Here is a 21,403-nt window from a genome sequence, read left to right on the forward strand (position 1 = left end):
CCTAATCCGTGTACCCACTTCATCCATATTGCATGCTACTCAAAAATAGCTCAAAAAATTGCTAATCTACAAGTTCATAGCGCGGCACCGAGTGCCACGCTATGAACTTGCTATTTTGAAAAATCTTGAACATTTGTGCAAATATTTGAATATATATATATTTGAAAGGGAATATTTTTGACTCAAATCTTGTTTCTGGGGGGGGGTCCCCAATACAAAATATTTTGAGATGGGGGGGGTCGGCGGCCAAATACATATATAGGCCTAATTTTGGGGGGGTACTTGCATGAAAATGTTTGAGCACCACTGATACTATAGGATTTAGAAGACATTTTGTAGAATGGGTCTCAGGTCTGAAGTGGGTTAATGAGATCCTCTGTCCAAGCACAAGTGCAATTATGCCCGCGGGAAATCACCCGGGCACATGCCGGACTTCACAGACATGCATGGCCGTGTGTTCACCAACACACACACACACACACACACACACCGCCTGTAAAGAAGCATGTGAGTTGTGCGTGTAACACGGGCATGTTGTCACAGAGACAGTGGTGGAAAAAGTACTCAAGATATTTTACTTGAGTAAAAGTATCAATACTGCAATACTATAAGTACTAAAGTGTTGGTATCAAAATGTACTTAAAAGTATCAAAAGTAAAAGTACTAAAATGTTTGAAAATAGCAGATCTACAAGCTTGTAGATCTGCTATTTTCAAATAGCCTAGGCATAAAATAGGGCTGAAGTGGTTAATGCATGTTTTATAATACATCTGCAAAGTAACTAGTAATTAAAGTTTTCATATAATTGTAGTGGAGTAAAAGTACAATATTTGCCTCTGAGATGTAGTGGAGTAGAAGTAAAAGTACTGAAAATTGGAAATACTCCAGTAAAGTAAAAGCAACTCAAAGTTGTACTTAAGTACAGTACTTGAGTAAATGTACTTATGTTACTTTACACCACTGCACAGAGACGACCCGAATTGACGAAATAGTTGTACTTGACATGGAGACCAAGAAAAACAAACACAATTGTCGGGTCAGATTATAACCGCTTTATGGTCGTTTGAACATTAAAATAAGTTAGTGGGGTTGTTAAAATAAAAGAAGTTACAGCAGCTTTGGGAGCATAACAAAATACCAATAAGCAGTAAAAAGGAACTGAAAACATAAGAGCCTGCTGATTCAGAAACCTTTATTTAAGCCCCGCAGATGACAACATCTCCATTATGCACTAATACCATTGAAAGGCGGGCTTAGCCGGTTAACCCTTTAAGACCTGGAACGCATCTGTGTCATTTTTAGATTTTAGCTAAAAAAGCATTATTTTACACTTTGGCTATTCAAAAATAGCAGATATACAAGCTCATAGCGCGGCACCGAGTGCCGCGCTATGAGCTTGTATATCTGCTATTTTTGAAAAATCGAGAAAAATTGTGCAAATCTTTGAATATATATATTTTTTAAAGCGAACATTTGTAACTCAAATCTTTGCTTCTGGGGGTCCCTGGAACAACATATTTTGAGTTGGGGGTCCACGGTCAAATACATATCATTTTGGGGGTCCTTGACATGCAAAAACTTTGAGAACCATTGATTATAGCAACATAAGTTTTTTTCCAAAAACTGTTTTTGCAAAAATGTTCTCGATTTTTCTAAAATAGCAGATCTACAAGCTCATAGTTTTGAATAGCCCAAAGCAATCTAAAAAATGACACAGATGCGTTCCAGGTCTTAATGGATTAAAAGTCTGTTGGAAGGAACATTCACGAAGCATGCAGTAAAATAAAGTTTCTACCACAGTCACCGCAGACAAGGAGTACTTGGCAAGCGATCCGTTTGGAAAATCTGATCGTGGGGTTTTGTTCGTTTGTTATTATGCAAAATGTCAAAATATGTCACATGCAGTGACTTTATGAGCATCTGGTCACACAGACGTAGGCAAAATGTATGGGCCTCTAACCCATTGAGACCTGGAACGCATCTGTGTCACTTTTTCATTTGAGCTAAAAAAAAGAGGCATTATTTTACACTTTGGCTATTCAAAAATAGCAGATATACAAGCTCATAGCGCGGCACCGAGTGCCGCGCTATGAGCTTGTAGATCTGCTATTTTTGAAAAAATCGTGAAAATGTGTGCAAATCTTTGAATATACATTGTTCAAGGAGAACATTTTAAACTATTTTCTTTGCTTCCGGGGGGTCCCTGGAACTAAACATTTGAGATGGAGGTCGGCGGCCAAATACGTATAATTTTGGGGGTCCTTGACATGAAAAAGTTTGAGCACCACTGATATAGAAACATACGTTTTTTTCAGAAAACTGTTGGGATTTAGAAGACATTTGTAGAATCGGCTTCAGGTCTTAATGGGCTAATTGAGAGATATGTGACCCAGGGGCTGACCTGTTCTCATCCGTTTATTACAGTAACACCACCTTTGGTATTACAAGAACATCACATCATGGAAAAACTGCACTGTATTTTTGCCTTCTAACGTTTCCCCCCTCAACTGAAACAAAACATGGTGCCAATACCAAATATCTTTCCATGATGATATGTCAATTTTACTAATGAGCCCCCAAAAAAAAACAATCGCTGGCCTTTCACTTACTGGCAGAGCCCACAGCTTTGGGGACATTCTCAGTGGGTTTGTGTGTGTACATTACACCAATGAAACGGAGCTTTGTTTAACCCTTTAAGACCGGGAACGCATCTGTGTGTGTCATTTTTAGATTTCTTCAGGCTATTAAAAAAATAGCAGATCTACAAGCTCATAGCGCGGCACCGAGTGCCGCGCTATGAGCTTGTAGATCTGCTATTTTTTGAAAAATTATATAGATATATGCTTTAAAGCGAACATTTTTAACTCCGATCTGTGCTTCTGGGGGTCCCTGGAACAACATATTTTGAGATGGGGGTCCGCGGCCAAATACATTGGGGGTCATTTGGGGGTCCTTGACAAGAAAAGGTTTGAGAACCACTGATTATATCAACATACGTTTTTAAAAAAAACTGTTAGGATTTAGAAGACATTTGTAGAATCCCCCCAGAAGCAAAGATTTGACTTAAAAATGTTCGCTTTAAAAATATACATATTCAAAGATTTGCACACATTTTCACTATTTTTCAAAAATAGCAGATCTACAAGCTCATAGCGCGGCACTCGGTGCCGCGCTATGAGCTTGTAGATCTGCTATTTTTGAATAGCCAAAGTGTAAAATAATGCTTTTTTTTAGCTCAAATAAAAAAAAATGACACAGATGCGTTCCAGGTCTTAATGGGTTAAAGTAATGGTTGTCAACTCCGGTCCTGGGGGGGGGGGGCCCCGGGGGCCGGAGGAGGAGTACTGCTGGTTTTCATCCTAGCTGTCTAATGAGAGAGACTGAGTTGGAGAGAGCCCCCCCAGGTGAGCGCCATTATAACCGGGCCTGGTAGATTAGAAATCTAGGATTACTTTGAGTTGAGTCCCAAGTCGAGAATCTCTGGTTTTAAAAACGATAAGGAGGGACAAAAAGGGCCTCTATGTTACCAGTACCAGTCAAACATCCAGACGTGCCTTTTTCAATATTTTCCTTTCAGTCAAAGAGACAGAATAATTCAACAGGGACACTCACACACACACGTGTTTTTCCCATACTGTGTGCAAGGAGGAGGGGGGGGGGGGTGGGCTGGTGGCTGACAGCAGTGGAAAACTCCCATTGAGGTCAGTTCAGTCAGAGGTTTGTGCAGCTCTTTTTTTTTTCAGTGAGACAAAAGCACCAGCGAGAGAACAGGAAGAGCCCCTCTCTCTGTCCAATGCCAGGAGCGAGAGAGGAGAAACCCGCTGGGTCATGCTGCATGCATATACTGCTCTCTCTCTCTCTCTCTCTCTCTCTCTCATATCCTCCAGACCGCGGACCGTCTTCATCCTCTTTGTCAGCCACCCCCTCACTCACACATACATGGACCAATGGGTGCTCTAATAACCTCTGTTCCAATAGGCTCTATTCACAGCAGCCATATTATGAAGACATTCACAGGTGTTACCAATGATACTAATGAAGGCTCTGTTCCATTCTGGTCAAACAGAGTCAGGGTGCTGATATTGTGCATGTTGGCTCACTGGAAACACTCTGCTACACCAGTGGGGTCTACAGTTGGGGTCCAGGGACCCTCATGGGCTTCAAATGGCCCTTACAGGTGTGTAACTCTGAGAGTGTACAAATGGAACCAAATGGACCCGTAAGGGTCCATTTGGTTCCATTTGTACACTCTCAGAGTTATGGGGGTCGTGGAAACCACTGTGCTACACTAAATGGAACAGAGCCTTCATTAGTATCATTGGTAACACCTGTGAAGGAAGTGCTAATATGGCTGCTGTGCATAGAGCCTATGAGCCCGCCAACCAACACGCCCACCTTCTCCTGTCATCTTCACACTGTAGGTATACCCTCACAAAAAAACATGCTGTAATCCTGGTCTCTATACCGCCTCCACCCTGGTCAGCTGGGGCGCCTGATGGAGGGGAAAGGAACCGGTTGGAAGAATAACGTGTTCCTTCCACGCGCTGCTACGTCTAACCGAGGAAACTCCCCCCCCCCTCCCCCCCCCCTGTCGAGGTGATAAGAAGCGGCTTGCTAGCTCTCATGCATTGAAGGAGGCATGAGCTCGGCTCTAGGCTCTCCCTTAGGGCTGGCAGAGGGAGTGTAGCGCCCAGGATTATTACTTAGATAATTGGCACTGGGTGGAAAAAAAAACGGGTTACAAAAATCGTGGGATAAAATTTTAAATAAAAATAAAAAAATCTTCACACCGTCCACATCAAACGCATCCCCCCTCCCCCGTATATATGAGTCTCACTCACTTTCCATCTTTTAATGCTCCCGAATGACTTTAAAACCACATCTCTGCTGCCTCGCCCCTCTCTTCGCCTCCTCATAGGACGCCCCGCGCCATCCTGAACCGTTCCACCGTTCTTCCCCCAAAAAAATGCTACATTAGGTCTCAAATGAAGTGTGAGATCATCGCGTGGCTTAACCCTTTAAAGACCGGGGTGAAGCATCTCTGTCATTGTTAAGATTTATTTGGGCTATTCCAAAATAGCAGATCTACAAGCTCATAGCGCGGCACCGAGTGCCGCGCTATGAGCTTGTAGATCTGCTATTTTTTTGAAAAATCGTGAAAATGTGTGCAAATCTTTGAATATATTTATTTTTTAAAAGTGAACATTTTTGACTCTCTTACAACTTCTGGGGGTCCCTGGAACAAAATATTTTGAGATGGGGGTCCACGGCCATATCATTTTTGAGGACCACTTATATTATAGCAAATATGTTTTTCAAAAAACCGTTAGGATTTAGAAGACATCCCCAGAAGCAAAGATTTGAGTTACAAATGTTTGCTTTAAAAATACATACATCCAAAGATTTGCGCACATATTTTGATTAAAAAAAAAAAAATAGCAGATATACAAGCTGGTAGCGCGGCACTCGGTGCCGCGCTACGAGCTTGTATATCTGCTATTTTTCAATAGCCAAAGAAATCTAAAAATGACACAGATGCGTTCCCGGTCTTAAAGGCTTAAGAAAACCCAGCTTGGTACAGTCAAGTCAAGTCAAGACACAGTGATTCTACAGCCAGTCAAACAGGGAGAAGAGAAAAAGAAACAGAACACGGTCGTGTGTAAACATTTATAAATCCCTCAGGAACGTCTACTATGATGTCTCTATGCTGTGGGATGGAGCCCAGACAGTTTCGTTTGGAAGCACAAACGAAAGCCATTAAGTGATTTGATCGCCGTTTGCTTTTCCATTACTCAACATGCAACAAACATTTTTAAAAGCATTGTAAACATCAATTTAAAGCACTCGGAAGGCACGCCGGCCGGGTCATTGTTGTTTAACCCTTTAAGACGGGGGAACGCATTTGTGTGTCGTTTTTAGATTTCTTTGGCTATTCAAAAATAGCAGATCTACAAGCTCATGAGCTTGTAGATCTGCTATTCTTTTGAAAAATCGTTAAAATGCATGCAAATCTTTAAATATATATTTTTGAAAAAACTTATGTTGCTATAATCAGTTGTTCCCAAACTTTTTTCACATCAAGGACCCCCCAAATTATATGTATTTGGCCGCGGACCCCCATCTCAAAATGTTTTGTAAGGGGGACCGCCAGACAGGTCTCAACACTGTTCCCCTTTAAAATACATATTTAAATATTTGCAAAAAATGATCACGATGTTTCAGGTAGCCGTGCTATGAGTTTGTATATCTGCTATTTTTGAATAGCCAAAGTGTAAAATAATGGTTAAAGTGGTCACGCAGTTGCGTTCCCCGGTCTTAACGGGTTAAAACTGAATAAATAATTGGTTCTGGGCAAACACATGAGGACGGGCCATGCCAGAGAGTAAAGAGAATACTTAATGGCGGCTAATAAGTGATAAGTGGCAGTGTGTTGCACTGTGTTGCAGGTTTTTTACAGCCTTTAGCAGGAGGAGCGGACCGGCGAGCTCGTTGCTGTGTGTGTGTGTGTGTGCGCATCACCAGCCGCCACATCGCGCTGTGGTCGTAGTGCTGCTTTTATAAGCCCACGGGCGGCCAACCCTAAACACAGGTTCCCCATGACTGCTGTCAGAGCCTGCTTAGCAGACCGGAAGAGACAGTACATGAACTCTCACTGGGGCCAATGACAAGGTGTGTGTGAGCAGCACGAACGCATGCGAGATTGTGTGTATGCGTGTGTGTGTGTGCGTCTGTGTGTGAGAGAAAGTGTGTGTGTGTGTGTGTGTGTGTGTGTGTGTGTGTGTGTGTGTGTGTGTGTGTGTGTGTGTGTGTGTGTGTGTGTGTGTGTGTGTGTGAGCGCGCGCGCACGTGCGTGCGTGAGAGAGAAAGACCTAAGGTAAATAGTTCATGAATGGGTTTGTTCGGTCGTAACTTGAAATGAAAACAATAAAAACGCTTTTAAAAGGAAGAACCACAAAGTGTAATGACTTCTGCAGAGCCGGGGGTGAAAGTACATTGGTTGAGACGTTTATATAATCACCAGCCCACCCTCCCCAGCTTCCCCCCAAAACAAAGAAAAATAGAACCGTTGCCAGGTGACTCGACAAGCACGCTTGGTTTGTGATACTATCTGCAAAAATGACATGTCAAGTTACTCTGCACCTTAATCTCATGCACAACGCACTGATACTCTTCTTGCACTATTGTCTATGACTCATGGGTTCCCAACCACCGTCCGTGCTACTTCCTGTAGTGACATCACTGTTGAATCCTCGCTATCTTTATCTTTGCCTTCGTTTCAACGTGTGTTGACGCGCGCCGTCGCTACAAGCTGTAGCCAATTTTGTCACGATGACGATCGATCGCTCTAATTAAACACTAAACAGGATTGTCACTAAACGTGTCAACATTCAAGCACATCTATCAAGAAGATGTAACTCAGGTAAAGTAATGCGTCACTCTGCAAGTTTAACTAATGTTTCCCACCTGTCCAAAGTTATTTCTGATACTGACCTAACCTTTTTTTAATCACCCTATCCTTGTTAATATAACGCCATTTAGGTCAATGATATAACATTATGTAGTGATATAATGATATATAAATAGCAGCCAGTGATGTCATTGACTGGCAGTCAACTCCTGTGTTTTGATACGATTGATGCTGCGCGCGACCCCCCCCCCCCCCAACCCAATCATAAAGATGATTCTGATGTCAACATACAGTACAAAGACGTATGAATCATGCACGCACGCACGCACGCACGCACGCACGCACGCACGCACGCACGCACGCACGCACACACACACACACACACACACACACACACACACACACACACACACACACACACACACACACACACACACACACACACACACACACACACACACACACACACACACACACACACACACACACACACACACACACACACACACACACACACACACACACACACACACACACACACACACACACACACTTCTGTGTCTGCTCACCTCGGGCTGAATGGCTTTGAACACAGGAGTATCCATAAGAGTGATCTGGCCCTGTGGGGAGACAAAAGCCAACATCTGTTAGGACCACTGTTCAGGCTGGGTCACACTGGGTGCGTTTACATGCACAATATTTATTCATTCAGAATGAACTCATTCCGAATAGAAATGTATACCCAACTGTTTACATGGCACCTGAATAAAAGTATTCCTGTTCCTCAATCGTTTACATGAGCAAAGCATTCATTCGGAATAGAACTCTGGTCATGCGCAGAGTGCTTCGGGCCAGGTTGGGGACGGGGGGAGGGGGCGGGGGTGTTTGACAGGTAAACATATGTATTATTTACCTCTGGCAGCCTTGGTAATGAATAATAACAATTTTGGCTACACATACATGGATCTTTTTCTAAACGCACATTTTTGTGTGCGTTTGGGCCTTTCAGACACACGCAAACGGTGTTTTTGGCCGCTAAAACGGATATTTTTGTAAACGGATAAATAAGTGAAGGTTTTCCAAAACATGCGTTTCAGTGGATCTGTGTGGACATGTAATCCGGAGATTTTGAGAAACGATGACGTCATCGCGCATTCGCACATGGTCATTATAATAATAAATAATACAATAATACATAAACACCGGACCGCTCATGGTCATTATAATAATAAATGAAGAGAGAGAGAGAGCAACACTTACAGTCTATGAAACAAGGCACGCTCATTTATGGCTAAATAATGTCATACTTAATAATAAGACAGTGGTGGGAAAAGTAGCTCATTCACTGTGTGACGAAAACCCTCTTTCTCTGCGCCAAGTAGAACACACGGCGCGCACACAGATTGAATGTGGGGTCTGTCGTCCTAAAACACAATCGCCCCGGTGCCGAGAGTCCCTGCTTTATAGTGGTGTTCGATGTTTTTACATTGCCAACTCTCACATGTACATAAACGTTCAGATTTCAAATATAAAGTGCTTACCCCTGAGCCACGGACGTTACAAGGCGATCCGGACCGCGATAAGTACCCGTATCTCCCGTATTGTTCAATAAAAAGCATTTTAATCCGATCGTCGGCCATTTTCTCCAAATTTCTCCGATGCTTTCAACCATGCGACACCAATGGTTGGAAGGTGTATTGCACTCTGATATATTACCAAAATAAAAGAACAGAAAAAGAAAATGGCCGGCAATGGGATTAAAATGCTTTTTATTGAACAATACGGGAGATACGGGTACTTATCACGGTCCGGATTGCCTTGTAACATCCATGGCTCAGGGGTAAGCACTTTATATTTGAAATCTGAACGTTTATGTACATGTGAGAGTTGGCAATGTAAAAAAAAAACGAACACCACTATAAACCAGAGACTCGACAGCGTCATGTGAACCATGGCTACTGTTTGCGCTGCAGCTGAGCCCTAATAATGTTGTTTTCGTTTATGTTCACGTATGCTGTTCACGTATGCTATTAAAATAATGCAGCTATTGCAGTATTGGGCCTTAACATGTGATTACAAATGTATTTGTATTTGGCCCCTCATATATATAATTATAAAATAAATGTAAATATAAAATCTGATATAAAATTGAAACATGCAGCTGATCGATGCGTTTCTGCGTCTACATGTGGACAGGGATTTTTGTTTATCTTTGTCATGTGGCCAGGGATTCTTTTTAAAAACGGAGGACTAAAATATCCGTTTAGTAAAAGATCCATGTACGTGTAGCCAAGGCCTAAGTCAAGGCTGCCAGAGAGAAATAATAACAAGCCACAGCTCACAATCAATCAAAGCTGCCAGCTATATAGGTAAATGAGGAAGAAGAGAAGAGAGACAATAAAACAAGTTAAGAGAGAGAAGGTAGAGAGAAGGTTTGATAATGGAAGCACACCGCATCCTGGCTACGGCCATTGGTCTGCTATTGATGAGTTTAATGCAGCAAAATCAGCTCCTGTTATATTTGCTGCTGACCCGGAGGAGGAGCCGGTCGGCGGAGAACTACGCGCGTCTGCGACTTGGGCTTGGAGCGCCAGACTCCACATGGCTTGCGCCTCTCCCCCCCCACCCAGAAGCACCGCGCTAGCCAATGACACATGCGCAAAAGAGCAAATGTATACCAGTCTGATACCAGTGCGTTTACATGGGCAATGTAGCCCGATTCTATCGGTATATACCAGCCCTTCAAACCCGAATGAAATTTCATTCGGATCAGACCGGTATGGCCATACCGATGCGTTTACATGAGCATTTCTATTCTGAATGAGCATTCATTCCGAATTGAAGTGGAATAAACCTGTCCATGTAAACGCAGCCATTGACGCTTTAAGCATTCATCACTGTGCCCCCAAAATAGCCATAAAACCATCCCGTTATTTCAGGACAGGATCTCCCAGACAATAGGCTCTATGCACAGCAGCCATATTGGACAGAAATTGGGCCCCTTCCTTGCTTCCTTCACAGGTTTTACCAATGACACTAATGAAGGCTCTGTTCCATTTAGTGTAGCACAGTGGTTCTCAAACTTTTTTTAATTTCAAGGACCTCCATAACTCTCAGAGTTACACCCTCTCAAGGAACCATAAGGGTCCCTGGACCACACTTTGAGACCCACTAGTATTTCCAGTGAGCCAACATGCACAATATCAGCACCCTGACTCTGTTTGACCAGAATGGAACAGAGCCTTCATTAGTATCATTGGTAACACCTGTGAAGGCTGCTGTGCATAGAGCCTATTCAATGCCGCCTCCTGCATGGCACTGTGGACCAGAGCATGTGAGCGGAGCGGAGCGGAGCGGCACGGTGCGAATTTTAACGTAGCGGGGGAGTGTGTTTATAAAAAAGGTAAGAGCGAACTCCAAGCCGCTCCGGTCCGGGGCCGCGCACCAGATATTTGAGCATCCTCAACACTGCAACAAGAAGTGCACAGCGCACAACTGAAACACACAATCGCTATGCAAGTCCCCCTCTCTCTCTCTCTCTCTCCCTATCACTCTCGAACCTGGTGATTAATCATTAACCCACAGGATTTAATATTGCCCGTCTTATTAACACATTGGCTGCCATGGACGCAGATCTGCGTTCATTTCCGCAAAAGCCCGCACGCTGCCATTTTTTTAATTTTTCAATTAGACCCAAAGACCAAGGAGATATGATTTTCCGAAGATTTAGACTCCCATCCACTTCCTTGTAGCTTAAAAATTAAAAATTCTGTATCTCGGCTCCTAAGTACTTTTTTTTTCTCATTGAAAAAGTCTGGCAGTCTACTGTAGGAAAAAAAAAAAAAAGATGGCAGCCAATGTGTTAAAAAAGACAATGCCTGCATAAAAAGGAAAGTCGTATGGCGTGTTTAGCATCATAGTTGCTGTCCATCTAGGCTCTCTACACTGATGGAGACGCATTTGTGCACAAAAAGAGGAAGTGTTTCGGACACACAGGAAATACCTAATAAATAAATAATGATACAAAATAAATAAAGAGGAGACCAGTGCGCAAATCAACATGAGCGGATATCGAGTGTGACAACAGACCCCTGGAGCGTAGAGCAACATTCCCCCCCCGCTCAGCTCCACTCAGATACTCTGTAGACAAATCTGTTTGGAGATTCTTTTGACTTACCATCAATTATTGACGTTGCAATTATTCTGCTGATTACTTTTTCGATTCATTGATTAAGCCCTTGGCTTACGCATTATTTCATACTTATCCACACATGTATAAATTTGGATTTTTTTAGCCACATGCTGAAAGCTAGCGGCTCTACAGACAGCACTAGTCCTAGTCCGACACCTGAGTGACACCTAAGTGTCAATGGCTGTCCTGTCCTTCACACTTCCCGCCAATGGGGAGACGGTCCTTTGCAGCACCCGCCTCTCCTCCTTTGACACCTATTTGTCATTGGCTGTCCTTCACACTTCCCCCCCTTTAAGCCAATGGGGAGACGGCGCTTTGCAGCACCCGCCTCTCCTTCTTTGCAGCAGAGAGAGAGAAAGGGAGAGAGCTTTAGGCAGGAGGGTTAGCCTAAATGCTAGCATGCTTCATTAGACCTAGTTTGGCTATTAAGTTATTATTTGGCCATGTTCACACTGACTTCGATCTTAGCTATTGTTGGGAAGACCCGTGTGGTGTCACAAAATGTTGCCACCACTTATATAAAAAACACTAGAGCGTTAATCTGCGACGCTAAATGTTGCCAGGTTTGGCGAGAGAAACAAGCAATCCAAAAAACAAGTAATCAGGTCTATGAAAAGATTGGGGCAAAAAAAGCCTGCCGCATGCGGCTTTATTATGACTTTGGTCATTTCTTGTTTTTTAAATAATTCACTTTTCCCCTATAATGTAGTAGTATTAGGCTAGAGAGGCTTATTGTCAGCCAGAGCGCGGGGGGAGTCTATCCAAGTTTCACAATGCACTAGACCCCTGGGAGATGGATTGCTGAGGCGGCGCGCATCACCGCACGACTTGCCACACCGTGCAGTAAGCCGTGCTACTCATACGCTGAGCTGGCCCCTACCATGACATGCCCACAATAGGGCATTCATCGATTGTTAGTCGATTGTTTAAATAAATTAGTTCGATTAACTTGTTGCACCCCTACTTTTGACCCAACTACGGAGAACACAGCAAACATGACAAGAACCCTAGCGTCCCTATTCTGGACACGTCATAATAGGCAAACATTTGCTCATGACGAGTGAGCTCGTAGAGCAGCTATATTCACCAAAGACATTTGGTGCAGAGGGAATAAAGGAGGGGACCAAGGACAAAGCCCCGGGGGACCCTGGTCAACGAACGACATGCAGTAACTAGGGTTTTAAGTGGTTAATATTCCTTGTCATCTGCGAGTAGGAGCATGTCCACATACTGTACACATGCCACAACTGGCTCAAATTCCATCCGATGCCCCCTTCTCTCTCTCTCCCACCTTTCCTGTCTCTCGGTTCACTGTCCTATCTGAATAAAGCATTAATGCCCAAAAAAATAACATAAAAGATATTCCTTTTCATCTCTGCCAGGCGCCAGACAGAACCAGAATCCGGGGTGACTCGTCGGCGTCACTCCACTGCCGTTGGGGAGAATAAACAAGCGTTGAATTTCAACAAGATTGACTGGATGTTTATTCTTCTTAAGACAGGAGATGAGGCCAGGAACAGCAATCAAAGGTTTACTAATGCGCCGATCACACTGCTGCTGCTGGTCACCTTTAAAATGAATGACTCATGTAAAAGTGAGCCTTGTTCCGTCATGTGGGGAAGAAGTAGAGACGTGAGCCCAGCAGACAGAACATCACTGTGGGGGGGGGGGGATGTGCAGACAGTGGTGTAAAGTAACTAAATACATGTGCTCAAGTACTGTATTTAAGTACAATTTTGAGGTGCTTTTACTTTACTGGAGTATTTCCAATTGTCTATACTTTTACTTACTACTCCACTACATCTCAGAGGCAAATATTGTACTTTTACTCCACTACAATTATTTGACAGCTTTGGTTACTAGTTACTTTGCAGATATAAATTATTACATTATAAAACATACATTAACCACTTTAGCCCTATTTTATACCTAGGCTATTTTAAAACAGCCGACCTACAAGCTCACAACGCGTCGCATCGCGACGCGTTGTGAGCTTGTAGATCTGCTATTTTCAAAAATGTTAGTACTTTTACTTTTGGCACTTTAAGTACATTTTGATGCCATTACTTTTGTACTTTTACTGAAGTACATTTTTAATTCTGGACGTTTACTTGTAAACAGAGTATTTTTATATTGGTACTTTCACTTAAGTAAAGACTTTCAGTACTTTTTCCACCACTGCCTCCAGTATGTCTCCAATCAGGTGGTGGTGGTGGAGGTACAAAGTAGAAAGAGAGTGCTCTCTGGTGGACAAAATAGGCAGTGCAGGGGGCTGAATCGATATAAGCTCACATGCTCACAGCCCATCAATAGGCTCTATGCACAGCAGCCATATTATCACTTCCTTCACAGGTGTTACCAATGATACTAATGAAGGCTCTGTTCCATTTAGTGTAGCACAGTGGTTTCCACGACCCCCATAACTACACACCTGTAAGGGGCCATTTGGAAGCCCATGAGGGTCCCTGGACCCCAACTGTAGACCCACTGGTGTAGCAGAGTGTTTCCAGTGAGCCAACATGCACTATCAGCACCCTGGCTCTTGACCAGAATGGAACAGAGCCTTAATTAGTATCATTGATAACACCTGTGAATGTCTTACAATATGGCTGCTGTGCATAGGGCCAATTATACTCTGTAAACTGTAGAATAAGATACTTTCATTGAGAGTCCTTGGGGGGTAAAGTCCTGGGTGTCAGCACTACTCACGGTAATACAAAAAAAAAACCTCCCTCAACAGTAACGTGACTCCCGTTTGAGTGCCATCATGGAAAGGTTTGCACCGAGCCAGCCGTGGTGGGGATATCTATCTATCTATCAGTGTCTGCCATCATGGCCGCTGCCAAGTGCCATCAATTATTACTGATCCAAACTCTGACCCGCTTTTCTGCTCCGTCATCCCTTCATCTCGCCTCCGTTTCCTTCCCCGCCGGTACCGCCTCGCGCGTCTCACGTTCAGGGTGATTGCAAAGGGTTCACTCTTCAAAATAGGAATCGTGTTTACACTGGTCAAAAGACGGGGCATATATATCGTCTCTGTTCGGGGGGGAAACCTCATAATGTCCAAAACTGTTACTTTTCAGGATTCAAATTCAAAAGTAGCAGATCGACAAGCTCGAAACGCGTCGCTTTCAAGCTTGTAGATCTGCTGCTTTTGATACTTGTGTGTGATGCTGTAGTACAGGGGTGATGCAACTTTGATGATGCAGAGGGCCACTATATTTCCACACTCACTCCAGAGGGCCACGTTGCATTTACTGTCGGGCAAACACCTCTTGTCTCAGTATTTTAACTTTTTCGTAAATTAATTCCGTCATTCTATGTCACTCAAAAGTAGCAAAAATAGCCGATCTACAAGCTCAAAACGCGTCGCAGCGCGACGCGTTTTGAGCTTGTAGATCGGCTATTTTTGCTATTTTTGAATTGGTATCCAGATTGTTTTTGTGCTATTTTTTTTTATCGGAACCCTGAAAAGTAACATCATTATTTAATTTCAAATGCATTTAGTTATACTTATGTTAACTTTACAAACTTAAATACAAATACATTGGACATAAAAAAGACCCGAATTTGTATACTAGTCATTAAGCCCAATGACTAGTGTTACTGAAGTAATTAAAGCGGGTCATGTTTGCATGCTTGGAATTGTAACAGCTGAAACCAATAATATATAAGTATTTCGATTTGAACCTTTAACCTTTTAATTTGCGAGAGAAAAACGTGAAATGTTAAAATATGGAGATAAGAGTTTTCTGTCCGTCTTTTTCCGTTTACTTCTCTGGCTCTAACTTAATCTCTCTCTCTCTCTCTCTCTCTCGTTCAGAACTTACTGCATATTCTTCTGGGCTGACCTTCAGGACATCAAACACTACGGCGTCAAAACTCTTCTTCAGCTCTGCACATCCTTTATCGCTCAGAGACTCTGAGCTGCTGCTCTTCTGGAGGAAAGAAAGGAACACACGCACACACACGCACACCAGTTAACTCATTGAGTGCCAGAACTTTTTTATTTTTTTTAACGTTTTGTTTATTTGTTTTTGTTCTTTTACATACTCCTAGGTAGTACAATTGAGTGCCATAATTGCCAGATTTCTAAAAATATTATTTTGTCCCAGTGCCAGAGTTTTTTTCAAAGTAAAAAAAAAGTGCTTAGGAAGCGAGGTACAGCCTTTTTCAGTTATACGCTAAATAAGGAGTGGATGGAGCTGCAAATCTTCAGATGATGATATCTTGGGTTCTGAACATGTTTTTTTTTCTTCTTTTTTTTTTTTTTTTTCAAAAACACGTCAAACACGTCATTGGCACGTTGCGCCATAGCGGTAAAAACACGTGAAACACGTTAATGGCACTCAATGAGTTAAGACCCCCAGTCTAATATAAATACTTATAATCAGTGGATGAAAGAGTTACACATATATATATAGAAATAGAGGATTTATGAAGTTATAATGTAGCGTGTGTGTGGTCAGTAGGCCTGTTACAATTATCACATGATCTCCTAATCGCAATTATTTGACGTATTCGCAAATATTTTGCATTATCGTCATAATCGTTTCCATGTTGAAACATTTTCAAACATTTAAAAAAATAATACTAAATGGCGGTTCATCTACAAGCTCACAACGCGTTGCGATGCGACGTGTTGCGAGCTTGTAGATCATTTCTGGTAAATAAAAATGTTTTATTATTATTAAATACAGTGCGTCAGTCATTGCTGTATATTTCAGTTATTTGTCATATATGCTCTGTGGAACTTTTGATTACGAAGCCTAAAAGCCACACAAAAAAATTGTAATTTACATATTCCAATGTCCAATGCCAGTAACGCAATTAAATTGCGTTAATCGCTAATTATTTGTATGACAATTAATCATTAACCCATTAAGACCGGGGACGCATCTGCGTCTCATTTTAAGATTTCTTTGGGCTATTCAAAAATAGCAGATCTACAAGCTCGTAGCGCGGCACCGAGTGCCGCGCTACGAGCTTGTAGATCTGCTATTTTTGAAAAATCTTGAAAAAATATTTTACAGATTTTTTTCAAAAAAACTGTTGAGATTTAGACATTTTTTAAGAATCGCCTCAGGTCTTAATGGGTTAAAGTAAAAATGTCCTGATTGGTCACAGGCCTAGTGGTCAGGTAACATCTCTCACCTCAGAGATGGCGGGGTTGGTGATGATTGTTTGGCCATTAGTGAGGTCCATCATTGCCGCACCATCTAGCTGTAGTGCCGGACACCACTCATCATCTTCAGCTACAGCAAAGCCCGCCCAGCCCTCTGTGGACACACACAGTCAAAAACAAATCATCACACACACGCAGTGGCAAGAGAGTTGCAATACATACGTGACTTAGTCTTTTGTTCAGACCGCAGGCAAATACTATTTGTTTCTCAAATGCGATCTTTAGGATAGACTGTTCACTCTGTTATTTGTAAGCGATCAGATCAGAATTGTGTATCCAGATCTGGGTTGCCAGATCTGCTTATTATGCTTTCCCCACAAGATTTTATTTGAAAATAGCCGATCTACAAGCTCACAACGCGTCGCATCGCGACGCGTTGTGAGCTTGTAGATCTGCTATTTTTAAATAGCCGATGTATATGTTAAAGTGCCATTGTGGCCCCCGTAGTCGCTTCTTTTGGGCTGGTTTTCCTAGACCTGGTTGCTTGTTTCTCTCACATAATCTGGCCACGCTGATTCAGACGTCACCAAGCAGAACATCAGATCTCTCAGTGAACGTGTAGATTCTACTAGACTGGCAATTTCCACTGAGCTGTCGTACGATGAAGTACAAATCAGGCTTCCCGTGTCCGAGTGACCAGACCCGTGACACATCTTTAGAAATCAGATCTCAAACCACCTAGCAAAAATGTGTTTCCATAATTCTTCTTTTTTTTTTGCTGTTCAGCCTTGATAAAAGCAATCTGACTCCGATCTGGATAGGCCAAAAAATCTGATTTGGGGCTGCCGATCTGAACATAGCCTATGTTTCCGCTCGCGCACACGCCCACACACACACACACACACACAGTTCACTCAGTCCGTAGCAGCAGCACCTCCAAGTGGTGGAAAACAGTTCATCTGGTATGTGAGCAGCTTCCAACTCCGTATTGAATATGGATTCAATGCGATGGTGGGTTATTCTTCAGGTCGGGGACGTCAGTGAAATCATCTCGCTCGTGTTCCGGTAAGCCTATGCCTGGCATATGTACGGACACTCAGACAACATGGCGTCCTTCTCCCAACAGCGCGCAACGGGGAAGAAGACAGGCACAGAAGGGGCTTAGGGCTCTGAATTAAGCAGGATCTCATGTGAAGTGGATTGGGGGGAAAGTAGTTGTCAGTGCAAGGCCAGCCATATTACGGAGGAGATTATGCTTGGGACTCACAAGGAGACAGCTTTACTGGCAGTGTGTGTGTGCACCTACCTCTCTATTCCAGGCTGAATCCACCGAGAGAAAGAAACCTGCGCTTATTTTTGTCTACAGACCACACACTGACTGGTAGAATGTGCTCCAAAATCCACCAGCCACTTTCTCCATTGCACCAGCAGCTAAATACTTACACAATAGGACCTACAAATGCCTTTGGATGGCAAGATTGTCTATCCTCTATGGCATATAAATCAGCCAGTTCTGTTGCATTCAAATAAACAAAAAACAGTTTGGCTTGTAAAAATGACAGGAGTGGCAGATAAAATGCTCTAATCTATTAGCCCTCACCAGCCTGTGTTCAAAAGAGTCAGTTAAAATTGGTTACCAGTCAAGTTTAAAGGACAATATTTGTTAGATCTATTCTCCTGACCTATTCTGAACTTTCAGCATGATAATGCAGGTTTATGATCAATTCAAAAGTCAAAATTTAAGTTACATTTTAAGACCTTTTAACCTCTGGGACTGGATTTGTGTAAGAAATGTGTTTAACATACTATTTCAAGACTTCCTCCAGAGCTCGCCCATGCGATATGGATGAATGTAGCAGAACTGGAGGACTAAAATAGACACTTCCTCCACCCTGGACGACCCTGGTGTGCATCATGGAGATAACATTTGAAGACACAGTTCCAAGAGAGTCTCTGTGTGTGTGTGTGTGTGTGTGTGTGTGTGTGTGTGTGTGTGTGTGTGTGTGTGTGTGTGTGTGTGTGTGTGTGTGTGTGTGTGTGTGTGTGTGTGTGTGTGTGTGTGTGTGTGTGTGTGTGTGTGTGGCTGGCTCAAGGTTGCAGCCTAAATGTGCTTGCAGAGCCGCCATTAGGCACAACCTTTTACGTTCTGTCAAGCCAACGGTAAACACCACTACAGTCACGTCAGCCTCCCTCCCCTGGACCGGCAGCGTTTGATGCTAGTATGTGTTTACACAGGAAGCTGTCCCCCAGTCTGTTCTGTTACAAGTCTGTATGTCTTCACGACTGTAATTAGCTCTGTGGTCTAATACCTAGGTACATGTCTTTTGTCTCAGGCTTTTTAGAACAGTGAACAGAGCATTAATACCCCTCGGAGACTTTGGATGCATGCACACACACACACACAGTTTTTCACTGGGGAAGGTTTTGCTTGAAAAGTGCCAATTTTCAGTGAAGACGGCCTTCTCTCAATTACAAAGAACTACTAGACCATACCCGTGGGGGGATATGCGCACATGATTTGGCAACCCGGGAGCCAGCGAACACAAAAACGTTAATAAACAGCTGACATTTTGAGGGAAAGTGAAAAACAAGCTTCGCCGTTCCGTGCACATGGTAATGGTCAATGGCTGTGAGGAGAACCGGGCAGAAGAGATTTTGGCCTCACCACGATTTTGGCCTCACCACCCACACAGAGCTTTGTCGAATTACAGGAGGATAGTCCCATGCAGGAAATGTGTCTCATCTCTCAATATTATGCTCAAATCTGGCTAGCTATGTCGTTTTTTGGATAGCTTTGTTTGTGGGAGTTGCTGGTGGGAATAATGACTACATAATACAAATGACTAAAATCGACTGATATTTCTGCAGGAGAGGCTCTGGACATGTCACTTAATTTACGATGGTGGTTTTGCCCCTCAAACTCCCCCAGAACACATCTGCAGGCAACCTCACTGAGGCTGGGTACTAACAATGTATATGTTGTTGCACAACAGCTACACTTCCCCTGTCGACCCGGGGCCAGGCACACTAAATAGACCATAGACATAATAATGTAGCACTGGGATTTTAACCCTTTAAGACCTGAGGCCGCTTCTAAGAATTTTCTAAATCCTAACAGTTTTTTGAAAAAAAATCAAAAAAATATTTTTTCACGATTTTTCAAAAATATCAGATCTACAAGCTCGTAGCGCGGCACTCGGTGCCGCGCTACGAGCTTGTATATCTGCTATTTTTGAATAGCCCAAAGAAATCTAAAGTGACCAGGTCTTAATGGGTTAAGATAATATTGCTCCTAGATTTTGGAGCACTGGTGCTTCTTGGGAAAAAACGGTGTTGTGCAAAATTAGAAGTAAAGGATGTCATGCGCCGAGTTTGTAGATCTGCTATTTTTGAAAATATTTGAAAGATTTTGAAGATTTTCACCTAATTCACGACGACACGCCCAAAAAAGGGACGACAGGTTTAAAGTGGTTAACTTTGGAATGGCTCTACTACTTACCAGTTTTGTGTCAGATTTGCATAGTGCTGGAGATGTGTTCTGGCTGCCCCCTCTTTGTAGCTCCAGTCAGTCCAGTGTGTCTTCTTTATAGAATTCTGTTGGAGAGAGAAGATTAAAACAGATTGAGAAAGAGAATGGGAGAGAGAGGCGGGGGGCGGGGGGGGGGGGCACTGTCTATGATTCATCTGCGCACAAAGAAAACATACACAGCCGTCGGTATGAAACAAACTTACAGGAAACAATCCAATTACTGCAGTTCTGAGAGCACAAGTAATCGAGGCACTTCTAAAACGAACCAAACAGCTGTTGCTAGGTAGGGTAAAAAAAGCTGAACCCGTACTACTGCTCTCTGGTGGGTCTAGCATCTTCTGTGCCGCTGTTTTATGACAATGAATTAAATCTGCAGGATACAGTTTGGCTGATGCAAGCTAAACATTAGGCAAATCCCATAAATAATACTCCCTACAAACACACACACACACACACACACACACACAGTGTTGGGAGGAGTGCAGTGGGGAGACTTCTAGGCTCAGTGTGCTGCCAAAATAACCGTGAGCCTAAAGCACTCACTACACTCGAACGCTACTAGCAGTTGGCGTTGTTGCGAGGGTGTATATAATTGCATTAGGTTCCGTCTTTAGACTGTATGGAGCGAAGCTTCTCGATGTCGTTCCACAGACATCACGAGGAACGGATGGAAGAAGAGAGAGGCGGGTCTTTTTAATTAGAACGCAAGTGTGGGGAAAAATGGAAAAAAGGACTGCGTTTCTTCTGTGCAATTTCCTCTCTCCATCGACTTCCCACGGCGTGTCTTTCTGACATTAGCCACTAGGTGTCTCACTGCTCTCAGGAATGACCTGATTCTGTAGTGTGGTGGAACAGACAGAGGAGTTGATTGCAGATAGAGAGAGAGAGATGCTGCATGATGGCAGACAGTCCTTGGCCATTGTGCATGGTGGTGTTATCAGCTGCGATCTATACGGTATCGGCTGCTATCTACGACATCTATGCCTTGGTGGTCATCGTCGTGCAAACTAAACTCGCTGGGAGTGTTCCAGTCACTGACATTAAGTGCCCAGGAAATGGATTCAATCTTGGCCTAGATATGCACGAACACCCTTGACCAAAAAAAGTGACGCATGACCAAAGTGACAAATCATCATCTCAGGGCTTTGT

General features: G+C 43.1%; 1 protein-coding gene across 6 annotated transcripts in view; it reads right to left on the minus strand.

Annotated features, from left to right (window-relative positions):
- ralgps2 (Ral GEF with PH domain and SH3 binding motif 2) overlaps nt 1-21,403 on the minus strand; it is a 178,392-nt gene that overhangs the window by 112,864 nt on the left and 44,125 nt on the right. For 4 of the 6 annotated variants that reach the window (XM_084067240.1, XM_084067238.1, XM_084067239.1 and 1 more), the window contains exons 2-5: nt 20,225-20,319; nt 16,755-16,879; nt 15,431-15,538; nt 7,978-8,028 (exon numbers count right to left, since the gene is read on the minus strand). In XM_084067240.1, coding sequence (XP_083923366.1) covers nt 7,978-8,028; nt 15,431-15,538; nt 16,755-16,808 — 213 coding nt within the window. In that variant the 5' untranslated portion in view covers nt 16,809-16,879; nt 20,225-20,319. The remainder of the gene's footprint in view (nt 1-7,977; nt 8,029-15,430; nt 15,539-16,754; nt 16,880-20,224; nt 20,320-21,403) is intronic. The other 2 variants (XM_084067237.1, XM_084067236.1) reach the window with 2 other exon arrangements.

This window comes from Gymnoscopelus microlampas, assembly GCF_963454915.1.
Source record: "Gymnoscopelus microlampas genome assembly, chromosome: 9".
In the NCBI taxonomy this organism is placed as follows: domain Eukaryota; kingdom Metazoa; phylum Chordata; class Actinopteri; order Myctophiformes; family Myctophidae; genus Gymnoscopelus; species Gymnoscopelus microlampas.